This window comes from Mya arenaria, chromosome 4, assembly GCF_026914265.1.
Source record: "Mya arenaria isolate MELC-2E11 chromosome 4, ASM2691426v1".
NCBI lineage: Eukaryota > Metazoa > Mollusca > Bivalvia > Myida > Myidae > Mya > Mya arenaria.
In genome coordinates this window covers 71,288,437-71,308,416 of record NC_069125.1, presented here as the reverse complement: position 1 = coordinate 71,308,416, position 19,980 = coordinate 71,288,437, and the positions used below count along the sequence as shown (strand labels likewise).

The following is a 19,980-nucleotide window of genomic DNA, read 5'->3' as shown; positions in this document are numbered from 1 at the left end:
AATATATCGCTGACTGATGCGTCCTGTAAGTATGCAATATTTCCCTATGCTGCCTTTGTAAGGCATAAATATTGGTTGATATTGGTGTTTTTGTGCTGATAAATTTGGCGACTACATCATAATTCAAGGGAGGTCATCCGTGTGGTCCAATTTCTGTTTACATAATGAAGTCCGCACTGGTGACATCGATTACGAACCACGTCAATTTCAACAACATTCATAGGTGATTCGTCGCCTATTTACACCTTAATCCACTCCATTATAGCTTATCAAGTGCCTTTATTTTCATATTAAAGATTAATAGATATATTCCATTACAATTTCATAATCGAAACGTAAACAAGAAATGTATCATGATGTATCCATAACATTTCGCTTATATTCCGTCGCCAAACTTCCAAAATGAGACGGAGTTCGCCATATCGAATTCGACTCAAGGCATTTGCAAATGTAAGAACATCAAATTAAATTATATCAATACCATATATTTTTAGATGAAACTGAACAAGCCATTCATACACGTGTAACCAATGATTTTACTGAATTAAGATCATTCGGTTTTGACTTCCGCCACCACATTCTCACTTCGGAAATTTGTGGTGTCATACATAAAGGCTGGGGGATTCTCCAAGTTTGAAAACGTTCCGTTCAACTATAAAATCAATACATAGGATATATTATAAAAGGACGCGTTTCTGGTGACCCGTATCACGTCGAGTTCGGTGTGTAAACACGAATCCGTCGAGACCACAGGTCGAGACGGATACATGCTTAATCACCGAAAGAGACATTATGCAAGTCACCAGAAATACGTTTTAGCGTAATATTCCCTTAATTATATTACTGCCTATTTAATTATTCCACTATATTTTTCGGTTTCAATTTGATTGAATGTTACCGCCATCTGTCAAATGCGCTTATGCATTCGAATGTGTTACGTAGTTTTGTGTAATGAAGTCAAGGGAGGCAACTACAGCGAAACGGAGTGGAGCGTGAGTAAAATTAGTTTAAAATTTAAATGTTGACAGGTTTTACTAGAGGTTTTGGTCACGCTATTTTTAGCAACGCGGAAGTAGTTCCGAGATTATACACGGTACTCGCATGATACGGAATCAGAAAACGACAGTATCATGATACGGATTTTTCAATACGGCGTGCTGTATTTTCACTGTTGGATATGGAAAAGGAATTTGATAGGGATATAATAGATAAATATAACTGTCTTTCGAAGGAAATACTGACTACGATTTCAAATAGAATAGCATACTTTATCAGTTTATTGCACTTCGAAGTATATGTACATTACAAATAACTGAAGTTATAAGCATCAACAAGTTAATAAACAAATTACAAAATATTATCTCAGTCTTCTCGACACAATGCTTAAATACGTCCCACGGGTCAATGAATTTCCCGAGTGGTAGAATCAAAGGGCCTGCGATATTAAGAGCCTCTGGGCTGTTGGAAGGTTCGAACCTAGAGGAAACAGACAACACATTATAACCATGTATAATTCCAACAGAGCAATGTTAATTACAAAATCTGAAAATTCCCTTTCAAAGCAAAGCAGTAAAGTTTGTCTCCCCTCATACAATCTGAACAAAAATTGAATGCATATGTTATAAGTTACGGGGTTAGTAGGTGACCCTATATGGGATATACGGGGCGCAGGAAACCATATCGGATGAGAGCTCGGATCCGAATATGGTTTCCTGCGCACCGTATATCCCATTTCGGGTCACCTTATAACCCCGTAGCCTATATATCACGTCGACAACCTGTTTACATGTTTAAATGTTTCATTTATTCATAGGAATCAGAAAATGGACGCCATTTTGGTACGATATAAATTTAGTTACCCAATATGGAAAAATATGGGGTCACCGCGTGACCAGTCCTGGACCAATGGAGTTGCGTCATTTACGTATGTTGGCGGCGTGATATATATTTATACTCGCACATTAAATTCCCTACAACGTCACTTTGAAATCCTTATGTAAGAGGAAAATTTATATCAGCGATAAATCTGAATGCGATCGGCTAGCATAGCGTTCATATGATGCATTATAAACCTTAGTGTGCACCCTGATATAAAGAATGAAGTGTACCTTCATGAACGCGCATGTGCAATTTCAGGTCGAAAAGATGACCAAATTGTTGTCCACACTCCTTGCACGTGGTAGCTTTTTCCTGTGGATGTGTACGGCGTACGTGGCTGTCATGTGCTGCGTGCGATGCAAACGCTTTCCCGCAATATTTACACTGAAAACAGATTATCATGTATAAGTTACGGGATTAGTTTTAAAGATTGCAGTTACTACTGAAGCGATAGCTCAAACTAAGGAAAGAACCGATTGGACGCCTTCTCACCTTAAAGGGCCTCTCACCAGAGTGCTGGCGGATGTGTGTCCGCAGGATGCTGGACGCCGTAAACGACTTGTTACAGTACACGCACTTGTACGGCCGCTCGCCGCTGTGAACCTGCAGTAAACAAAACATAAATAAAGATCAGCTTTCACGGACGAATATTTTGAACAATAAAATCATTCAGGAGATCACTGTGTTAGAGGGAGATCACTGTGTTAGAGGGAGATCACTGTGTTAGATAGAGGTCACTGTGTTAGAGGGAGATCACTGTGTTAGAGGGAGATCACTGTGTTAGATAGAGATCACTGTGTTAGAGGGAGATCACTGGTTAGAGGGAGATCACTGTGTTTGAGGGAGATCACTGTGTTAGAGGGAGATCACTGTGTTAGAGGGAGATCACTGTGTTAGATAGAGATCACTGTGTTAGAGGGAGATCACTGGTTAGAGGGAGATCACTGTGTTAGAGGGAGATCACTGTGTTAGAGGAAAACCACTGTGTTAGAGGGAGATCACTGGTTAGAGGGAGATCACTAATTAGAGGAAAATCACTGTGTTAGAGGGAGATCACTGGTTAGAGGGAGATCACTGTGTTAGAGAAAATCACTGTGTTAGAGAAAATCACTGCGTTAGAGCATGTATTGTTTGTTACGATCTCTGTTTTATTTCTAAAAACCAAACAAACCATGTGTTATTGTCCTCATTTCACTTTACACTAACCGAGGGCATAATGATTTGTTGGAGCAACAGCGCACGCACAACAGCGTTTAATACGTAATGTTTCGTTTTACCCGCATGTGTTTGTTGAGACTGGAGGACTGGCTGAAACTCTTTGCGCACACGCTGCACTTGTGGGGCCGGTGTTTCTCATGCACGTGTAAAATGTGAATCCGTAACCGGTCCCGCTTCTCAAACGATCTGCAAAAAATATATATAATTATATTAAGCATGTAACACACGCTCTTGTAAAACACACTTTATCTGGACATATTTGAACTTATTTAAATGTACATTCCGTTACCAAAGTAAGTGTGCATTTAAGTTTTTATTCATTACATTTAAGGGAAATGTATGATGTTTGGAATCAATCTATAGAGCAATTTCTGTTTATTGTCATGTGCATTTGTTATTTTAAAATTATTGCAGTTAAAGCGACTATTTGCAAACGAAGGAAGTTATGGGTAAAGCAGAAAAGTTGCAAACTGCGTCAACAATCATGCCTTTGACGTTTTAAACGCGTCATGTTCTGTTCATAGTTGTGATGTGGGTTTTGTGTTATATCGTGTTTGACCACCCCTAATGTTAAGTCAAGCGACTATTCGGCCGTGCTCGGACCGAACGTAACGTCGTATGACGTATTGAGGAGTTGTTCATATCGCCCCATCCTGAAACCCATCCTCACACATCACTCCTCTCAGATATGCTCTACTACATTCATATCTGGGAAAGGGCGGGAAAGCGCAATGCGTTGATGCCAATACTGTTAGAAAACATTGCAGTACCTCAAAATAGCACGTCCGTGTCGTTGCAAAAATGAAACTGCTTCAGGTCGAAGAATTGAATCATTTAGGTTATCATGAACAACAGCAATGTTTTTTCCCCGATAACCTCACCCCCATGGTCCAACCCATAACCATCACACACCCACGACCGAATATACCCGTCTCCAGTAAGCAGTCTCCTCCCGTTCCCCATACTTAAACCCGACTGTCGTGCTTACTTTAATTAAATCTTACCCCTGTGAATAGAACCTGAGTCCACTGCCTAAATTATGTCATGCCAAATCCAAACGAATTGGCCTATTTAAAATCAGATATGATTTTCCCTTAATAAAATACTTGAAGAATGCAACCAAACACGTTTCCGATGACATATATGTTTACCTTGTGTTGCACCGTTCCATTAAAATGTATCCCATTTATATCGGAGATATTTAAAATAATAAGTGCACACTTTCTTTCCAGACTAGGTATATATGGTAGGAGTGTAAGTGAGAATATATAAAACAAAATATGCAATTGTAAGCATTCAACACATAAACAAACAAAAACATGTTCACGACGCACGTAAAAGCTGCACTCTCACAGATTTACCATTATTACAACTTCTTATTTTTTGTCTTGGAAAGAGCAATTTTTGTGTAAATATCTCCAAACCAATGATATAAGATTGATGACAAAAATCAGATCGTAGATTTTCATATTTCCGTTCGAAAATTATTGTTTTATGGGTTAAACCGTTACTAACGGGTTAAGAAAAATGCATTGAACATCCATTTTTGAACTTAAGTATAAAAATCTGCGATCTATTGTTGTTTTTTTGTCAGCAGTCTTATATAACTGCTATCCATTGATTTTCGCAAAAATTGGCTAGTTCCAAGACAAAAAATAAAAAAGTTCACAAAACGTCAAATCTGTGAGAGTGCAGCTTATACGTTCGCTTGCTACCGATGCCCACCTGGAGCAGATGTGGCAGGGAAACTTGCGGTCTCCCTGGTCAACACAGCGGGTGTACTTTAGGTGCTTATCCCGGTAGTAGCGGTAGGCGAAGACCTTTCCGCACCGCTCACACTTGAAACCCTCACCACCACTTACTGTAATAAACATACAAGGGTTACTTGTACATGTAGCATTGAAGGCTGTAAATCTTCATATTGATATGGTTATTACCATAACTATATTAGTATATATACACTAAATACAGTTAATCTTGACTGAGCCTAAACGCACCTCTATGGCGTTTTGCTCTAGAGGGTAGCTACAATAATGAGCGATCAGGGATACTTTTTTTATTATTTAGACATTTCTTATGTATCCCTGTCACGAGTCTGCCATATTAAAAAAAATCGTCAAAAGACTCGTTGACGGCCATTTAGGTGGACTACTCTAGAGGGCACCCTTTAAATGTGTACAGTGCACATACTTGAATGACGTAGCTCTAAAAAGGGGGCCCACGAGTACGTGTTTCGCTACCTCCCTATATTTTAATGAGTACCCGTGTGGTGAGGTGAGTTTAGAACGAACAATGATTTCCTTTTAGCTCCACTCGAATGTATATATTTCAAACTTTTTTTTTTAAATCAGTAAAATACTTTTATTCGTAAAACACTAGAACGGTAAAAATAAATTACGACGAAATAACTGAAATTCAATTATATTAATTCAAGTAAACGGATATGTACTGTACAATATGGCATACATTTGGACTCAACCCCAAATATGAAGCCTCAGAATGTACTCCCCTAAGGAATTATCTATACTATTTTCCCAGTTTAAAAGTCCTCCAAAAGTGCATTCATTAAAATGTAATTGAGACATTATTAATATCATTATTTATGGAAAGAAGTAAAGTTGACACTACATATTATCGCTACTCATATTTGCCCTTTCACTATTTCTGTAAGGACTGTCATTGTCATCGAGAAAACATCTCAGAAATACCCAATTAATGGCAGTCGGAGTACTTCTTTATTTCCGTCGTTATAACCCGAAGTTTATTGTACATTATCTTTTTTATTATATCAGGAAGCCATTATAAGGATAGTACTAATTCATTTCTCCATTCGAAACATTTGGTTTAGATAATAAAGTGCTGTATTTGAGCTCAGATTTGAAATAGAGTGTCATAAACTGCACGTCTATCTGTGGTCGAATGTCGTAAAATATCATCTCGATTTCAAATGCGTGAAAATGGCCAATCTAGCGAGATCGTGAACAAAGATAATTATTCGGGTAATCTTCGTACCCTTTTACGGCACTGTGTAGAATAATGACGCCTTTCTCTCGGAAACATATCCTTATAATCCCCATAAAATACCCTAGACAGTGGAAGGAAATGAAAAAGCGCGATTCTCAGAAGAGTAATAATGCCTCAACTTAAATGACTGCAAGAAAACGCCATTAGTAGGCGCTGTTAACAAACATCTGAAATCTTTCTGCATATAAAGACTTGTGGTTCTTCTCTTGATTTTCAAATAGATTTGTATGAATATCAGTTTGTGCGACAAAGATACGCAATTGGATTTTTTGCACAAAACCCATGAAGTAATAAATGTAAAACAAAAGTATTATAATGTACTACAAAAGACTAATACATTCAAAGGACGAGGCATTGTCCATTTCTCACATTCTTTGGCGTCCTCCTCCAGGGCGGCGGGGTCGGCTGCCTGACCGTCGGCGGAACTCAGCGTGACAGGGATACCCATGAACTGAAGGTAGGCGTCTCCGTACCAGACGAGCAGCTCTGTCCCCACTGGTACATCTCGACACAGCTACACAATGGCCAATCATATAAAGACGTAATGCGTATATGGTTACATAGGCAGTTAATTGGCAAAGCTGTAATGGCAGTAAATTGTAATGTTATTGTTTTGAACTCCTCCGTTACAAAGCTCAACGATTATTCTGTACTGCACATGGCATGTAATATAAAAATAGCTGCGGTATTGTCAAATGTGTATCATCTACAATCTTTCAAATCAACGGTTTCTAATGCAAAGTCATCTGTTTAGTTGTAATCGATTATTACCGCCGATTTCTAATCACGTACCTCGTAGTATATTTGGGTGCCGTCCTGCACTACGGTGACGTTCTGCTCGCTCACATGACGCGCGCAGTTCACATAAGACATCCAGTTTCCGGTGGCCCCGCGCCCGTCGATGAAATGGCTTAGTTTTCCCTCTTTAAATATCTACGAACAAATTGTGTGTTTTTATTCAAAAGCTTATTTAGTCCAGAATACACATTCCTGACAGAAAAGAAAAAGACTAGCTTGCTTTACTCATGATTTTTTAAAGATTCATTGATATTTTGATTAATGAAAAATACATATGTGTCTGGTTAAGCAAAACATTTAAAGTAGTATTTCTTTCTTTTAAATATATTTCTGTTAACTCAAAAGGTTTTTCGTTGCACGTACCTCCCACATGAACGTGTTATCGTCAAAGGACTTGATCTCGCTCGTGTTGACGACCTTGCCCTTGAACGGTCCGTACCGCGTGCCTTTCTCTATCGTCTGCTTCCGACAGAAGACACCGTAGTGAACCAGACCGGCGAACGTCGTTGGGCATATACACAGCTCTATAATATGTATGAAACTTATCATTTAACTTTAAATTTACTATTAAGACATTGAGAAATAATATCCCAGGCATACAGAATAAAGGTAGAGCCATGGATTACCGACGACTACACAGTCGTTTGAAGGGAATGAACTCGTGCTTTGGTGTTATATGACTTATAAAAGATTTAGTGACTTTTAACCTGAACTATTTTTTTGTATATATTCTGTACCAACAATCTAGCATAATATAACTATGAATTACTGCAGTTTGAAAATGTCAAAAATGTGTAAGTTATTACTGCGCAAAGCATTTCTAAAGAGGAAAATCACAAACGACTATAAAAGAGGTGAAATATCTTACTGTCAACAGTCCTATGTTGCAAATTAACTTTGAAGGTAATGTATCAATCGGCGCGTTGTCACTACCTCCATGTTTCGCTCATGATTTCAATTCCAAAATAATTAAGCAGCTCTGTGTTTCCCATTTCATCTTATTAGCATCAACACAATTAACGAATTATCCTCTGGAGACTCCACTATTACTTCAACTACTGCAATACCACTGGCCAGTTTATCAATTGCTCTTTGGCAGGACTTTCTATAGCTTAGTTTCTGTCTCCTTAGCCTCAATCTCCGCAATTTTATCTTATATTAAAGTATATACTATCTTTGTTTTACAGATAATAAGATCATAGACACTTTGATAAAATACAATATCCAAGGCGACTGGTCTCGAGATTATTGTGCAAGCATACAGGGATGAGTGGTTCTTTTTAAGCTGAAGACCACTTAACTCTTGAAAACTGAACGTGAATACCCAACAAAACGTTTCTAAGGGTATGTGAGCGTACAGGAGATAACTGCAATATACAGTACACTGAGACTCACCCGGAGGCAGTTCGTGGGGTGGCGGCTCTGTGCGCGAGTACTTGTAAGGGGACACCATGTAGGGGCTCGGAGAGTTAGGGCCGTGTGACAAGATTCGGTCAATACCTAGAACAACACAAATCACGACACATGTCTGTTACTCGTGTCTGAGATTTACCGTCAAGAATAAAGTTGTTTAATGCAGTAGTTGGAAAGAAGGTAATAAGTATCATATGCTTTAATTTAGGTAGCACCTACATGTATATAGGCAGTCGGTTAGGTCAAATAGACACAAATCTGTAACGATCAGAAGACAAATACAAATAAGATTGCAAAAAAAACTAGTCCTTTCAGTTAAGCATTTTGCAAACAAAGAAGATATACATTTCGCATGGTCAGAGAAGTTGAATATGTCTATCAATGGTATAGTATAAGTAGTATATTATTATATGTTTGGTATATTTCCGCCCTATCCATTGGCCGAGAGGCTATGATGTAACAAACCATAGACGGCAAAAAGAGAAATCTCTTTTACTCGCTGATGGTTTGTAAAAAAGGGAAAGTATTTTAAAATGAAATGTAGCAAATCATTGGGACTGTCAAAACTGTGATACTGACAGGTGGAACATTTCAAAAATGGTGATATTTGATCAAATATTGTCTTTGAATACAACTTATTTTGAATATCGTTAGTAAAACCATTCAACAAATTATTGTAGCGTGGTTGGTTGGTGGATATTATCACGTGATGTTTCGAATGTATTCGAAAAAGGTTAAAATATCAAGAATTGTGTAAGTCCTTGTGGCCGAGAGATATAGCCATGCGTTTTATTATGTCTTCTTGACTGTACCGGTATGGTTTAGCTCCCAACTTCAATCAGAATGATAAAAAATAAACTATAGTTTCACTTCTTCTGCAATTTCGGTTTCAAAAAGTAAAATAATTGACAATGTTATCATATGCAAAAGAAAATAGTCCATAAACATGAGCGAGTTCATTTAAACAACCCCCCGTGTGTATCAGGACGTGACGTACCTCCGTGTGAACGCTGTCACGAAATAAACGACCAGAAGGAGCATTTATGTCAGTGACATTATCTTCTTAGAATAGCGCGGGGTTTTGTGGTGGCGTTTTGAATAATAAGCTTGATGCAACGAGTGTTACTTAATACTTAATTAAACACTTACATACGGATAGTATCGATGTGTATATCGTTTTATGGATATAATCAAAAGTGATATTCACTTTATATGGTCCATAAAGCGGGATATACACTTCATCATCTCTCAACAATATTATATATCAACTGACCGTGGGTTATTTCCCCAACTTTAAGGCCACTGAGAGCGTGCATACCGGCTCGAGTGCCTCCCGGAAGTCTAGAGTAGCCGTACAACACATTGTCCAAGTCCTCCTGTCTGAAGTAGAAGGCGCGGGGCATACGCGGCTCCCGCAAGGCGGCCCCAGGAAACAAGCGATTGGACAGGTCAGACAGCGCCTTAAACGGAAACATTTCTCCCGCAAACTGGGGCCGCGCCGGTGGGTACATCATTTGTAACTGGTTCATCGGCATCATACTGCAAGTACTATTCACATAACAGAATCTATTTCAATTGTTTCACGTAAAAATGCAAATTGCAAATGTGTTTCAAACTCAAGAACTGGTGTGATATATGTGTTCGCTATTTTATCGAAGGCATTATATCAGCAAACACGTTTTAATTTCATTATAACGCTGCTAGTCTTTGATATGAAATAATCTCCATACCTGAAATTAATTTAGTGTCGCCTTTTAATCTGTGCCGTACACTACCTTCGAGAAGTAATTGATTTAAAAAAAATCAGATTCAATAAAACAATTTTATGTATTTTTAAAAGACCCTGGCGTTAACAACGCAATAACTGACTAAAAAGGGCTTGCTTATTTCTCATCGCTGTTTAATTTGATGACTATCTTAATCATACACAGCGGTCTGCGCGCATTCCCTGTCATACAGCGATGCCATCGTACCGTTGTGCCATTTATTTCGTTTCTAAGATTAAAGTCAAAACAATTTAAAGGATGTTGTTATGGTTGTTTTTTAAAAAGCAAGGATAGTTTACATTTTGCAATCGAATTGTTTTGTCAGTGTCCTTGACAGTTCCAATTTTAATTAGTCTAAAACGAAGAAGCGTTTATTTCAAGTTTTTATAACGTCTCGGTGGAGTTCTCGCTATATGCAAATGGAGATGTTGAAGCAGATCCAGTAAAAAGAACAATTAGAAAAGAAAATCAGCTCATTTGATAGGATTGAATTATTTAAAGCATATAAAGACAAAATTCCGTTTTAGTGTGACAGTTTTTTTCTTGGACATGCAGGCTATCACATCATAATACAGTAGACACTACAGAAACAAACCCAGTGGATAACAATTAACAATAAACGTGTTAAAGGGGCTGTACTCCGTATGATGAAATAGCGAAAAAAATGGAAATTGTCGAAAACTGACATAAACTTGGAATCGATGAAAGGATTAAGGTTAAAAATATAACCAACAATAAACGTATAAAAAACCATGTCACATACGCTTAGCAAACATAAAACAGTGTGTATGTGAATAAACTCGTACAATGATGGCTATGAAGTGGACGGTTTTTATGATAGAATATAAACTATTGAATGCAATAGTATTTCAACGCCAACTAAATAAACCAGATATTTAATAACAGCACTATGCATAAATAGCGTTTTATGATGCTAAATGTATCGTAGAGAATGTCCTAACAGGCCCTATCTTGTGGGTGTGTTTTAATCCTAGTATCCCATTCCGCAGAATTGGCCATACACAATATGTCAGCAAGTGCTAAAGCCCTCGCGCGCAACAAAAATGAAATGTCTTTCTCGGTAGTGGCCATATTATTGTTGCCAGTGCAAAAGCCCTAAAGCACAGAACATATTTCTGATTTTAATGAGTTTTCCTTGTAATTTTCTGCCTGGCAATCAGTTTTAAATATGTACTGTATTCCCATAAGCACTGAAGGCATTGAATCAAAGGTGCTCGTCACATTGCCTGGATACAGTTTTTTATGAAAAAAAAAATTAAGACGCGTATTTATCCAAATCGAACGTTTTTTGTTGCAGTATTTCTACTTTCACTTTGGACCACATTTGAATGTTTTTCCAATTACGTCATTAAAACAAGGAAAGTCGATGGTAGCCGTCCAATGAAAACGCTTCTTGTATTTAAGTCATAGCCGAGTGCGCGGTCAAGGTCAAAATTGCAAGAAGGTGATTCGAAGTAGAAGTAGAAATACTTCAACAAAAAACGTTCGATTTGGATAAATACGCGTCTTGCTCAACGAGTTTTTAACGGTAGGAGCGATATTTTAAGCTTATCTTTGTAACCATACGGAAAGTTTGCATGTCAGTCTGTTTTTAACGTGTTTTAGGGGGGAAAAATCAGTTGTTTTTCAACCTCCCGGTTCTTTCGTAATGGCAAATTTCAGCTTCTGGTCGGTGCATTTTGTTTGAATATGCGTAAAGGTCAATCTTACTAGCATAAAAGTTATATTTTTCTTGTAGATGGGAATCTTACCTTATCAGAACAGTAAAAATTATTAGATTATCTCAATTATTTTAGGAACTATGCTCTATTGATAAGGTCCGTTTGGAATTGATGAATTTTTGCACATGTTTACCTTATATTTATTTATATATTATACTAATTTTCTTTCATGAAAAATTGTGGAATAATTTTTCAAATGACATGTATTCACTATCTTGACCGAAATAAATAAATAAAAAAATATATTACAAATAAAAAAAAATATATTTAAAAAAAGAATGTATTACTGTATCCAGGCTATGTGACGAACACCTGTGCATTGAATATGTTTACAGAATATAAACTGAGGGTGTATTTTCTTCGAATTATTACCGCATATAGCTAACGCATTGTTACGTGAAGCTGCAATAGTACAAGTGTGCTTGAAATCCACCATTTCGATGAATTTTTTTAACTCTTATTAAATCAAATCATCATGCCAGTTACGAAATGTAAGGAAACACAATGTTGTCTGAAAATGAGTTTATTGAAAACTACCAAAGCTGGTAAGTGATAAAAGTGTGTGAAAAGCTTGAACATTTGATGTTTCGAAGTTTAAGTTTCACTGCTGAACACACAGAATATATGTTATTAAAGTACACATAACATGTTCTAGAACTGACCAAATTTCGTGTAGTTGGTTTATCATCAGAATAATTATTTGGAGATACAATGTCACCTACAAGGACAAGCAAGTGCAGTAGCAGACTGGTTAACGATGACCCAGTTTGGAGGCAGACGGTAGGGATACGCTCAAGTACGAACACAAGTGAACATGTGTTAAGATTAAACTGAGTTTAATTAACTATGGTCAGGTTTAATCTTACAAAATCAAACCAAAATATTTGTTATGTTCGAAACATATGGTTGGCGATTTAAAATGTTTTGTAGAAATGCGTGCAAAACGAAAGATAGGTCCACTAAAACATTTGATTCTCATTTCAGCAGATACTTCAGACTTATAGTTTCAAAGAAAGTACCGTCTATGGTATTGGTAGAAGGGTCCTTATGGGTGGTAAAACTGAAGTGCTTTCCGGTTTTCAAAATGCAAATATACTAGCGAACTCCAAAGATAAAAATAATAAATTGCTGCAGATTTTACTTCTTTCGTGAAATTTACTCAATGTATTTGTATGACTGAATCATATTGATATATGAGTGTTTCATGGAAAACTTTAATTAGATGCATTTATTCTATTCAATTCACCTTCCTCTACCAGACACTTCAGATTGCGTCAATTCCTTAACTTCCTGGATGTTCTGATGTTCTCTCATTTGATTGCAAAACTAGATTAAGTCTTAATTTCTAAAATTAGGTAGCATTCATTGTAGTTTTCGAGCAATGCACATAATTAATTATTGAGAGGTCCAGACATTTCATACGCATATCAAGTCCTGTTCCATATTTAAACACAATGAATACAGCAAGAGGACCAACATCGGTATTTCGCCTATTACTGCCTTTTTCTGGTCATGGGAAGCTGTCCTGTCGTTTTGCGTCATTTGCGAATGCTACCCTTAATTCAATTATAGCGCTTTGTTAAACATAATGATTAGTTTGCCTTAACTCCTTATCGAAACTGTTTAGAAATTTAAATGTGTTTATATTCAATACAATCATAACGATGGGACATTCTTTACTGTTTTTGACAACCTCTATTACTTCTCGTTCACGGCAGTCGAGACGGATGCATGCTACTTCAGGATGTTATCAGTGAAATAGAATTGGTATTTCACTGATTCAAACAGTAGAAATATAAATTTTATATATTAACTTTTTCGAAATTGAAGCACCCTCTCGGTTCAAAATCAAATTTGAACACGCACAGGTCTCGAACACAATTTTAATGACGTTATTTCTGAAATGACTTTAAGTGCGCGAACAGATTGGCGCGTTTTCCTAAAAAAGTAATTACATGACAATTAATTCCATTTTAAGGTCGGAGAGACAAGAGAGGTCGGAGAGACAAGAATGGTCAGAGAGACAAGAGGGGTCAAAGACAAGAGGGGTCGGAGAGACAAGAATGGTCAGAGAGAGAAAAGGGGTCGGAGAGACAAGAGGGGTTGTAGAGACAAGAGGGGTTGTAGAGACAAGAAGGGTCAGAGAGACAAGAGGGATCGGAGAGACAAGAGGGGTTGGAGAGACAAGAGGGGTCGGAAACACAAGAGGGGTCGGAGAGACAATAGGGGTCGGAGAGACAATATGGGTTGGAGAGACTAGAGGGGTTGGAGAGACAATAGGGGTCGGAGACACAAGAGGGGTCGGAGAGACAATAGGGGTCGGAGAGACAATAGGGGTTGGAGAGACTAGAGGGGTCGGAGAGACAAGAGGGGTTGGAGAGACAATAGGGGTCGGAGAGACAATAGGGGTTGGAGAGACTAGAGGGGTCGGAGAGACAAGAGGGGTTGGAGAGACAAGAGGGGTCGAAGAGACAAGAGGGTCAGAGAGACAAGAGGGGTCGGAGAGACAAGAGGGTTGGAGTGACAAGAATGGTCAGAATGACAAGAGGGGTCGGAGAGAAAAGAGGGGTCGGAGAGACAAGAGGGGTTGGAGAGACAAGAGGGGTTGGAGAGACAAGAGGGGTTGGAGAGACAAGAGGGGTCAGAGGAACAAGAGGGGTCGGAGACAAGAGGGTTGGAAAGACAAGAGGGGTTGGAGAGACAATAGGGGTTGGGGCTACAACAAGGGGAGTCGGAAAGACAAGAGGGTTTGGAGAGACACGGTCAGAGAGACAAGAGGGTTTAACAAGGCAAGGCGGGTCAGAGAGACAATAGGGGTTGGAGAGACAAGGGGAGTCGGAGAGACAAGAGGGGTTGGAGAGACAAGAGGGATCAGAGAGACAAGAGGGGTCGGAGAGACAAGAGGGGTTGGAGAGACAAGAGGGGTCTGAGAGACAAAAGGGGTCGAAGAGACAAGATAGGTTGGAGAGACGAGAGGGATCAGAGAGACAAGAGGGGTCGGAGAGACGAGAGGGTTGGAGAGACGAGAGGGTTCGAGAGACAAGAGGGGTCGGAGAGACAAGAGGGGTTGGAGAGACAAGAGGGGTCGGAGAGACAAGAGGGTTTGGAGAGACAAGGTCATAGCAACAATAGGAAACGGAGAGACAAGAAAGGTCAGAAAGACATGACGTGGTGGTAGAAACAAGAGCGGCTCGGATCTGATGGAGACAAGAAGGGTCTAGACAATCTTAAATTTTTACGCTTACCATTGCTGCTGTTCATGATTGATCTGCCTAGTTCAAATGACTATTTAGAATTGATAACCATTATATATTCTGTGCCCGAATGGTTAAATTCATTTAACGTATTCGTCAATACCTTACGTAGCCCTATTTCTTTGTTTTAAAAGAAACAGAGCGTTGTTAATTGAAACCTTGTTTGCGTTGATCGTTAATTAAATGTGCCTGATTAAAACTTATCACGACAGTCACTGTCGACAAGTCTGGGTTCTGTAGTTTGCATTTTGCGAATGTTAGAACTACATCAAAGAAAATGAACCCGTCCTTTGTATCAGTGCCTTAACAAGAAGTGTAAACATTAATAAACGGTCGTACGCATCATTATTATTTAGAAATGCACAATTAAAAATTGAGTTTGTATTTAGGAAATGATTTTCTATCCCGCAGCTTTTGTTTCCGTTTAAAGATGCACTCTTACTCCCAAATAAGATATACCACAATTAATAGTATTGTTTTAATAGTCTAAAAAAGATGAATAAATGTCGAAAACAATGGTTCTTATAAAGGATAAAAATAAATTAGCATAAAACACGGTATTTCTACGTTATGAGACTATAGTAGACCGCAGTAAACCTTTTAGCATTCACCAATCATTTAATATTTTTGCGCTTTCTGCTATTAAATACACGGTTGCAATAATGTTATCATTAATTAATATTTTCCATTAAGCATTATTAAGTAAGTAGTTAATGGTTTAGCAGTCAAAATTGATATTTGTTATACATGAGTATGTACTGATTTTGAATAAGAGTGTCACTTTAATTTAATTCTTAAAACTGCTTTTACAAAATGGTTATCTACCTTTTCAAATAGGAGCACTAATTATTGTAGCAATTGTTCTGTTTCACTACAATGTATGCATGAGGTTGTTGATAAAATGTAAATACAGTTGAATGTACTATTTTTATATGACAAGCACGCTCTAATTGATTTTTTTTGTTGTATAAAAGCTTTATTTATCTTTGAAATATGTTTTGTAAATATGTTTTGCTCTGCACTACTTCGGCAAATAAAAGTGTATCCAGCTATCTATCTGTTAACAATATTTATATTGTCCTTATTCAAACATATACTTTATGTAAGTTTCTTTCCGAAAAAAACGATAATCTATTTTTACATGAGTCTTTTTCATTAGTTGAGTCATTAAATCATTGAAAACGTGACGTCACTCACTGCGCTCTTCTAGAAGACAACACATCATATGCGCGTGCATACGACAGGAGCTTCCATGACATTGCACATTCGGGTGTTTTGAGATGACGTCAAGAAAGTTTGTACTTTTAAATGATTAAAATAATAATAATAGCTCGAAGTGTGAACCTCTTTAATACTGTCGCAAAGAAGGTTTTGGTTCGTAAAGTTAGATTTCAAAATATATTGTATTTTAGTGTTCAGAAATCCCTTTACACAAATACTGATAAAAACTGCTTAAAGATATTTTGGCAAAATGCAATTATATTTGCACTCAATTCTACACATGCTATATGTAATTTTGTTAGTTAAATAACACTATAAGCCTTATTACATAACATGAAGCAGAGTTCCTTAAAACATCACTGGGTTGAATTTGTCCCATCACAAAAATTGGGAAATAATCGCTGAATATTGCACTTTTCGCAAAATAAACTCTACTTTGGGTAAAAAGCCCTTGATGCAGCACATTTATAATTTTCATCATTTTGCATAATTATCATTACTGAGTCTGTAATAATATGTATTTCCCACAGTAATAAAACAAAACAGTAAAGGGCCATCATGCGACACATGTATACGTTCCATGGTTTTGTATTTATGTTATAATTGAGTCAATAATTAAGATCTATTCCTCACAGTCATAAAACATAAACAATAAAGTAAACGAAAACTTTTATGATTTAAAAACAGACCGTAATTATTTCGGTGACATAAAACGGCAATTCATGAATTAGAGATGTCGAATTACCCATTACTCCGACTTTGTCTTTTCACTCAGAGGATCAATTTAAAACAATTACTTAATATTTATTCGGTATTTTAAGAACCGTATGGGTGCTTTTTAAACAGTTGTTTTAGGTATGGCTCGATGCGTGTGAAAATATTGCCAGGATATTTTTGGTTCCGGTAGGTTTATTTGGCTAGTAGTGTTCTTTGTGAATATTGTTTTATTTGGCAATTGATTTATTTATTACTATATTTGATCTCACTCATTGTTACATAAGTGTACATGCGCGAGCAAAACACATTGAAATGCGTTACTCAGTCAAAGTTGTTTCTGCTCACATATTAAGTCTTTGATTAACAATCTGGTGTATTTAATTAATTACTGACTTTTTGTGGGTTTCGTGGTTGGTTTTGTTACGGCATTAAAATATCATATTGCTTTTTGCACATGGAATATCGTGAATAATGCTATAAAATATACTTCGCCTTACTGAATTTAACTCGGTGTATCGACTCAATATGCTTGCTAGTTTGAAATTAATTAATTTAAAAATAGTTTCATGTCATTTGCAAAAATTCACAGAGGTAAATGGACCACAACGTCGTTTTTAGTGTTAGTTTTTCGTTAGTTGAACAGCAATATTACTAATTCAATATGATTCACTTTGAAATTCAAAAGTGCAATTCTTCCGAAAACCATAAATGGCGATACTAATGTTCATTATGATTTTCATCGTACGTCGTTTTCAACGTTGAGTGTTTTTCACGCAGGTCCATATGGACTGGTTCTATTGGAACTGCTAGAATACATCGTATGCCCTACTCGCGTTCCCTTTAGGTAAATAATATATAATAAATAAAATACTATGCGTGATACTCAATACAAAAAAAAGTTGACAAATCACAAAGTATGAACATATCATAAAATTAACAGCGACTACCAAAGTTCGTCTCATTGTGAGTAATTCGTGGTTTATTTTGCTAACAACCAGTTAACATTATTTTTACATCCGTATAAAAAAACACCTTATAACTGCGACATCAAACTATTGCTCCTTTGGTGTGCTTATTTAAATAAACAAGATTAGGAAATGCATAAGAAGTCTTTATACTGGTTTGGAAGTCGCATGAGGTTCAAGATACTAAAATTGCATGATTATGTTGTTCTGTTGTCACCATTAACCGTACATCAACTGAATCTTTATCAAATCACGTTCAAGCACAAGGATTTTAATTTTTAAAAAGATAAATGTCGTAGTAGAATACTTCTACATGGCCGTTTGAGGAACGCGGTTCTTTCTAATGGACTGGTCGGTCCCAGAATGCTCGTTAGTGCCTGACCGGAGGCGCGCAGCATTTAGATCCACTGATTTTGGAATCACTGAATAGATACCAAATGACCATTGGTAATTAATTATTAAAATGTCGCCTTAGTTGTGTTAAGCAGGCGTTTGGGAAAGCTAGCGCGTGCAGTAACTGACACGGTTTACCATGATTCCATCTGAATATGTTCGTGCTCTATTATAACACCATCCTGTATTAGCTCATACAGATATAGTCACAATGAATATTTAATAACACTGCATGTATAAAGTATCTCTTTAAATGTGTAATGAAATGTACATAGGATTTTTTAATACTTTTAATCCATTGTCGTAGTCTCGAAGAATCATAAGTGGTGAATGTATAAAAAATGTAATAAAATGAATTTATATTGTTGGTAAATTTGAAAAGATTCCATAAAGTATTGCATTTGTTTTAAAATATGTTCGTTCATTCATCAGTTACCATGGTGTAAGAGTTTACCATCCGTACGGTGGTACAACATGCTTTTAATACCGGATCAATTAAGCTGTATGATCAAACGTTTAAGTTTACAAAGCGAACTTTCTCGGAGGTCCATTTCAGCACTCGAATCGTGTTGAAAATTAATTTTATTGTAGTTATTTGTATTAATGGAAGTAAGCGCATTTTTCATCTTTCAGTACATCGAACAAAACAATTTAATATAAAACAGATTTCAAACGACTTTTATTCTTATATATATATATATATATATATATATATATATATATATATATATATATATATATATATATATATATATATATATATATATATATATATATATATATAAGGTTACTTGTGCTTGAAATTACAGACAAATATAAAAAATGCATATATATTTTTCTGGATCTCATAAGTTTATTATTTAATAATATATATGATAATTGAATGTAGGTGTGGTCGAGAACAGTCTTACCTGGTACAGTGTTGTTGCATGTTTGCGTTTGGAATAAAGCCGGGTCGAAACATCCTTCACACAATTTGTAAATTTGAAAATGTAATGCTTCTGACTTTACTATAGGATAAGATATGGCATTGGGTTATAATACCATTTAAGTAAAGAGAGGACCGCGCGGGACTAGTATGGATGCTGAGGCATGAATATTCATGAGCTAATACAGTTCAGACGCTCGCTACAGCCAATCCGAGTTTGTAATTCCTTTTGCTATTGGCTACATTTGTCGTTGCAAATTGTATTGTTATCCGGGATCATTCGAATCCAATGTTTAGCTGCAGTATATAAATTGTATAATCGAACAGCATGTGTAAAAATTGAAACGTATAATTATGAGTGACGTTCAACGTGTGCAAATGTTTTCTTTCTTTTTTCACGTTCTCAAGAATGGTTTTAAATATATCATTTCCTAAATGCATATCGTAGGGAGTGGAGGTTAAGACTGGCCATTTGTATACCACAAGAATAGAACTAAACACGTCATTTCTTGAATTCCAACCGTTAAGACTGGCCATTTGTATACCACAAGAATAGAACTAAACACGTCATTTCTTGAATTCCAACCGTTAAGACTGGCCATTTATATACCACAAGAATAGAACTAAACACGTCATTTCTTGAATTCCAACCGTTAAGACTGG

The 19,980-nt window shown here is 36.8% G+C and overlaps 1 protein-coding gene across 1 annotated transcript; it reads right to left on the bottom strand.

Annotated features, from left to right (window-relative positions):
* Positions 1–1,420: 1,420 nt before the first annotated feature.
* Positions 1,421–19,384, bottom strand: LOC128229789 (PR domain zinc finger protein 14-like). The gene is made up of 11 exons (XM_052941611.1): positions 19,301–19,384; positions 9,605–9,879; positions 8,314–8,418; positions 7,282–7,442; positions 6,913–7,053; positions 6,490–6,634; positions 4,822–4,957; positions 3,156–3,282; positions 2,371–2,481; positions 2,109–2,262; positions 1,421–1,476 (listed from the first exon to the last, which is right to left on the bottom strand). The coding sequence occupies exons 1-11, from the start codon at positions 19,351–19,353 to the stop codon at positions 1,427–1,429; spliced, it is 1,458 nt and encodes a 485-aa protein (XP_052797571.1). The 5' UTR covers positions 19,354–19,384; the 3' UTR covers positions 1,421–1,426.
* Positions 19,385–19,980: the final 596 nt, after the last annotated feature.

Coding starts and splice junctions, on each gene's coding strand:
- LOC128229789 (XM_052941611.1), bottom strand. CDS start 19,353: ATGTTTCGACCCGGCTTTATTCCAAACGCAAACATGCAACAACACTGT. Junction 4,958..6,489: donor GGAGGAGGACGCCAAAGAAT/GTGAGAAATGGA, acceptor TGTTTATTACAG/TAAGTGGTGGTGAGGGTTTC. Junction 2,482..3,155: donor GTCTCAACAAACACATGCGG/GTAAAACGAAAC, acceptor TGTTTACTGCAG/GTTCACAGCGGCGAGCGGCC.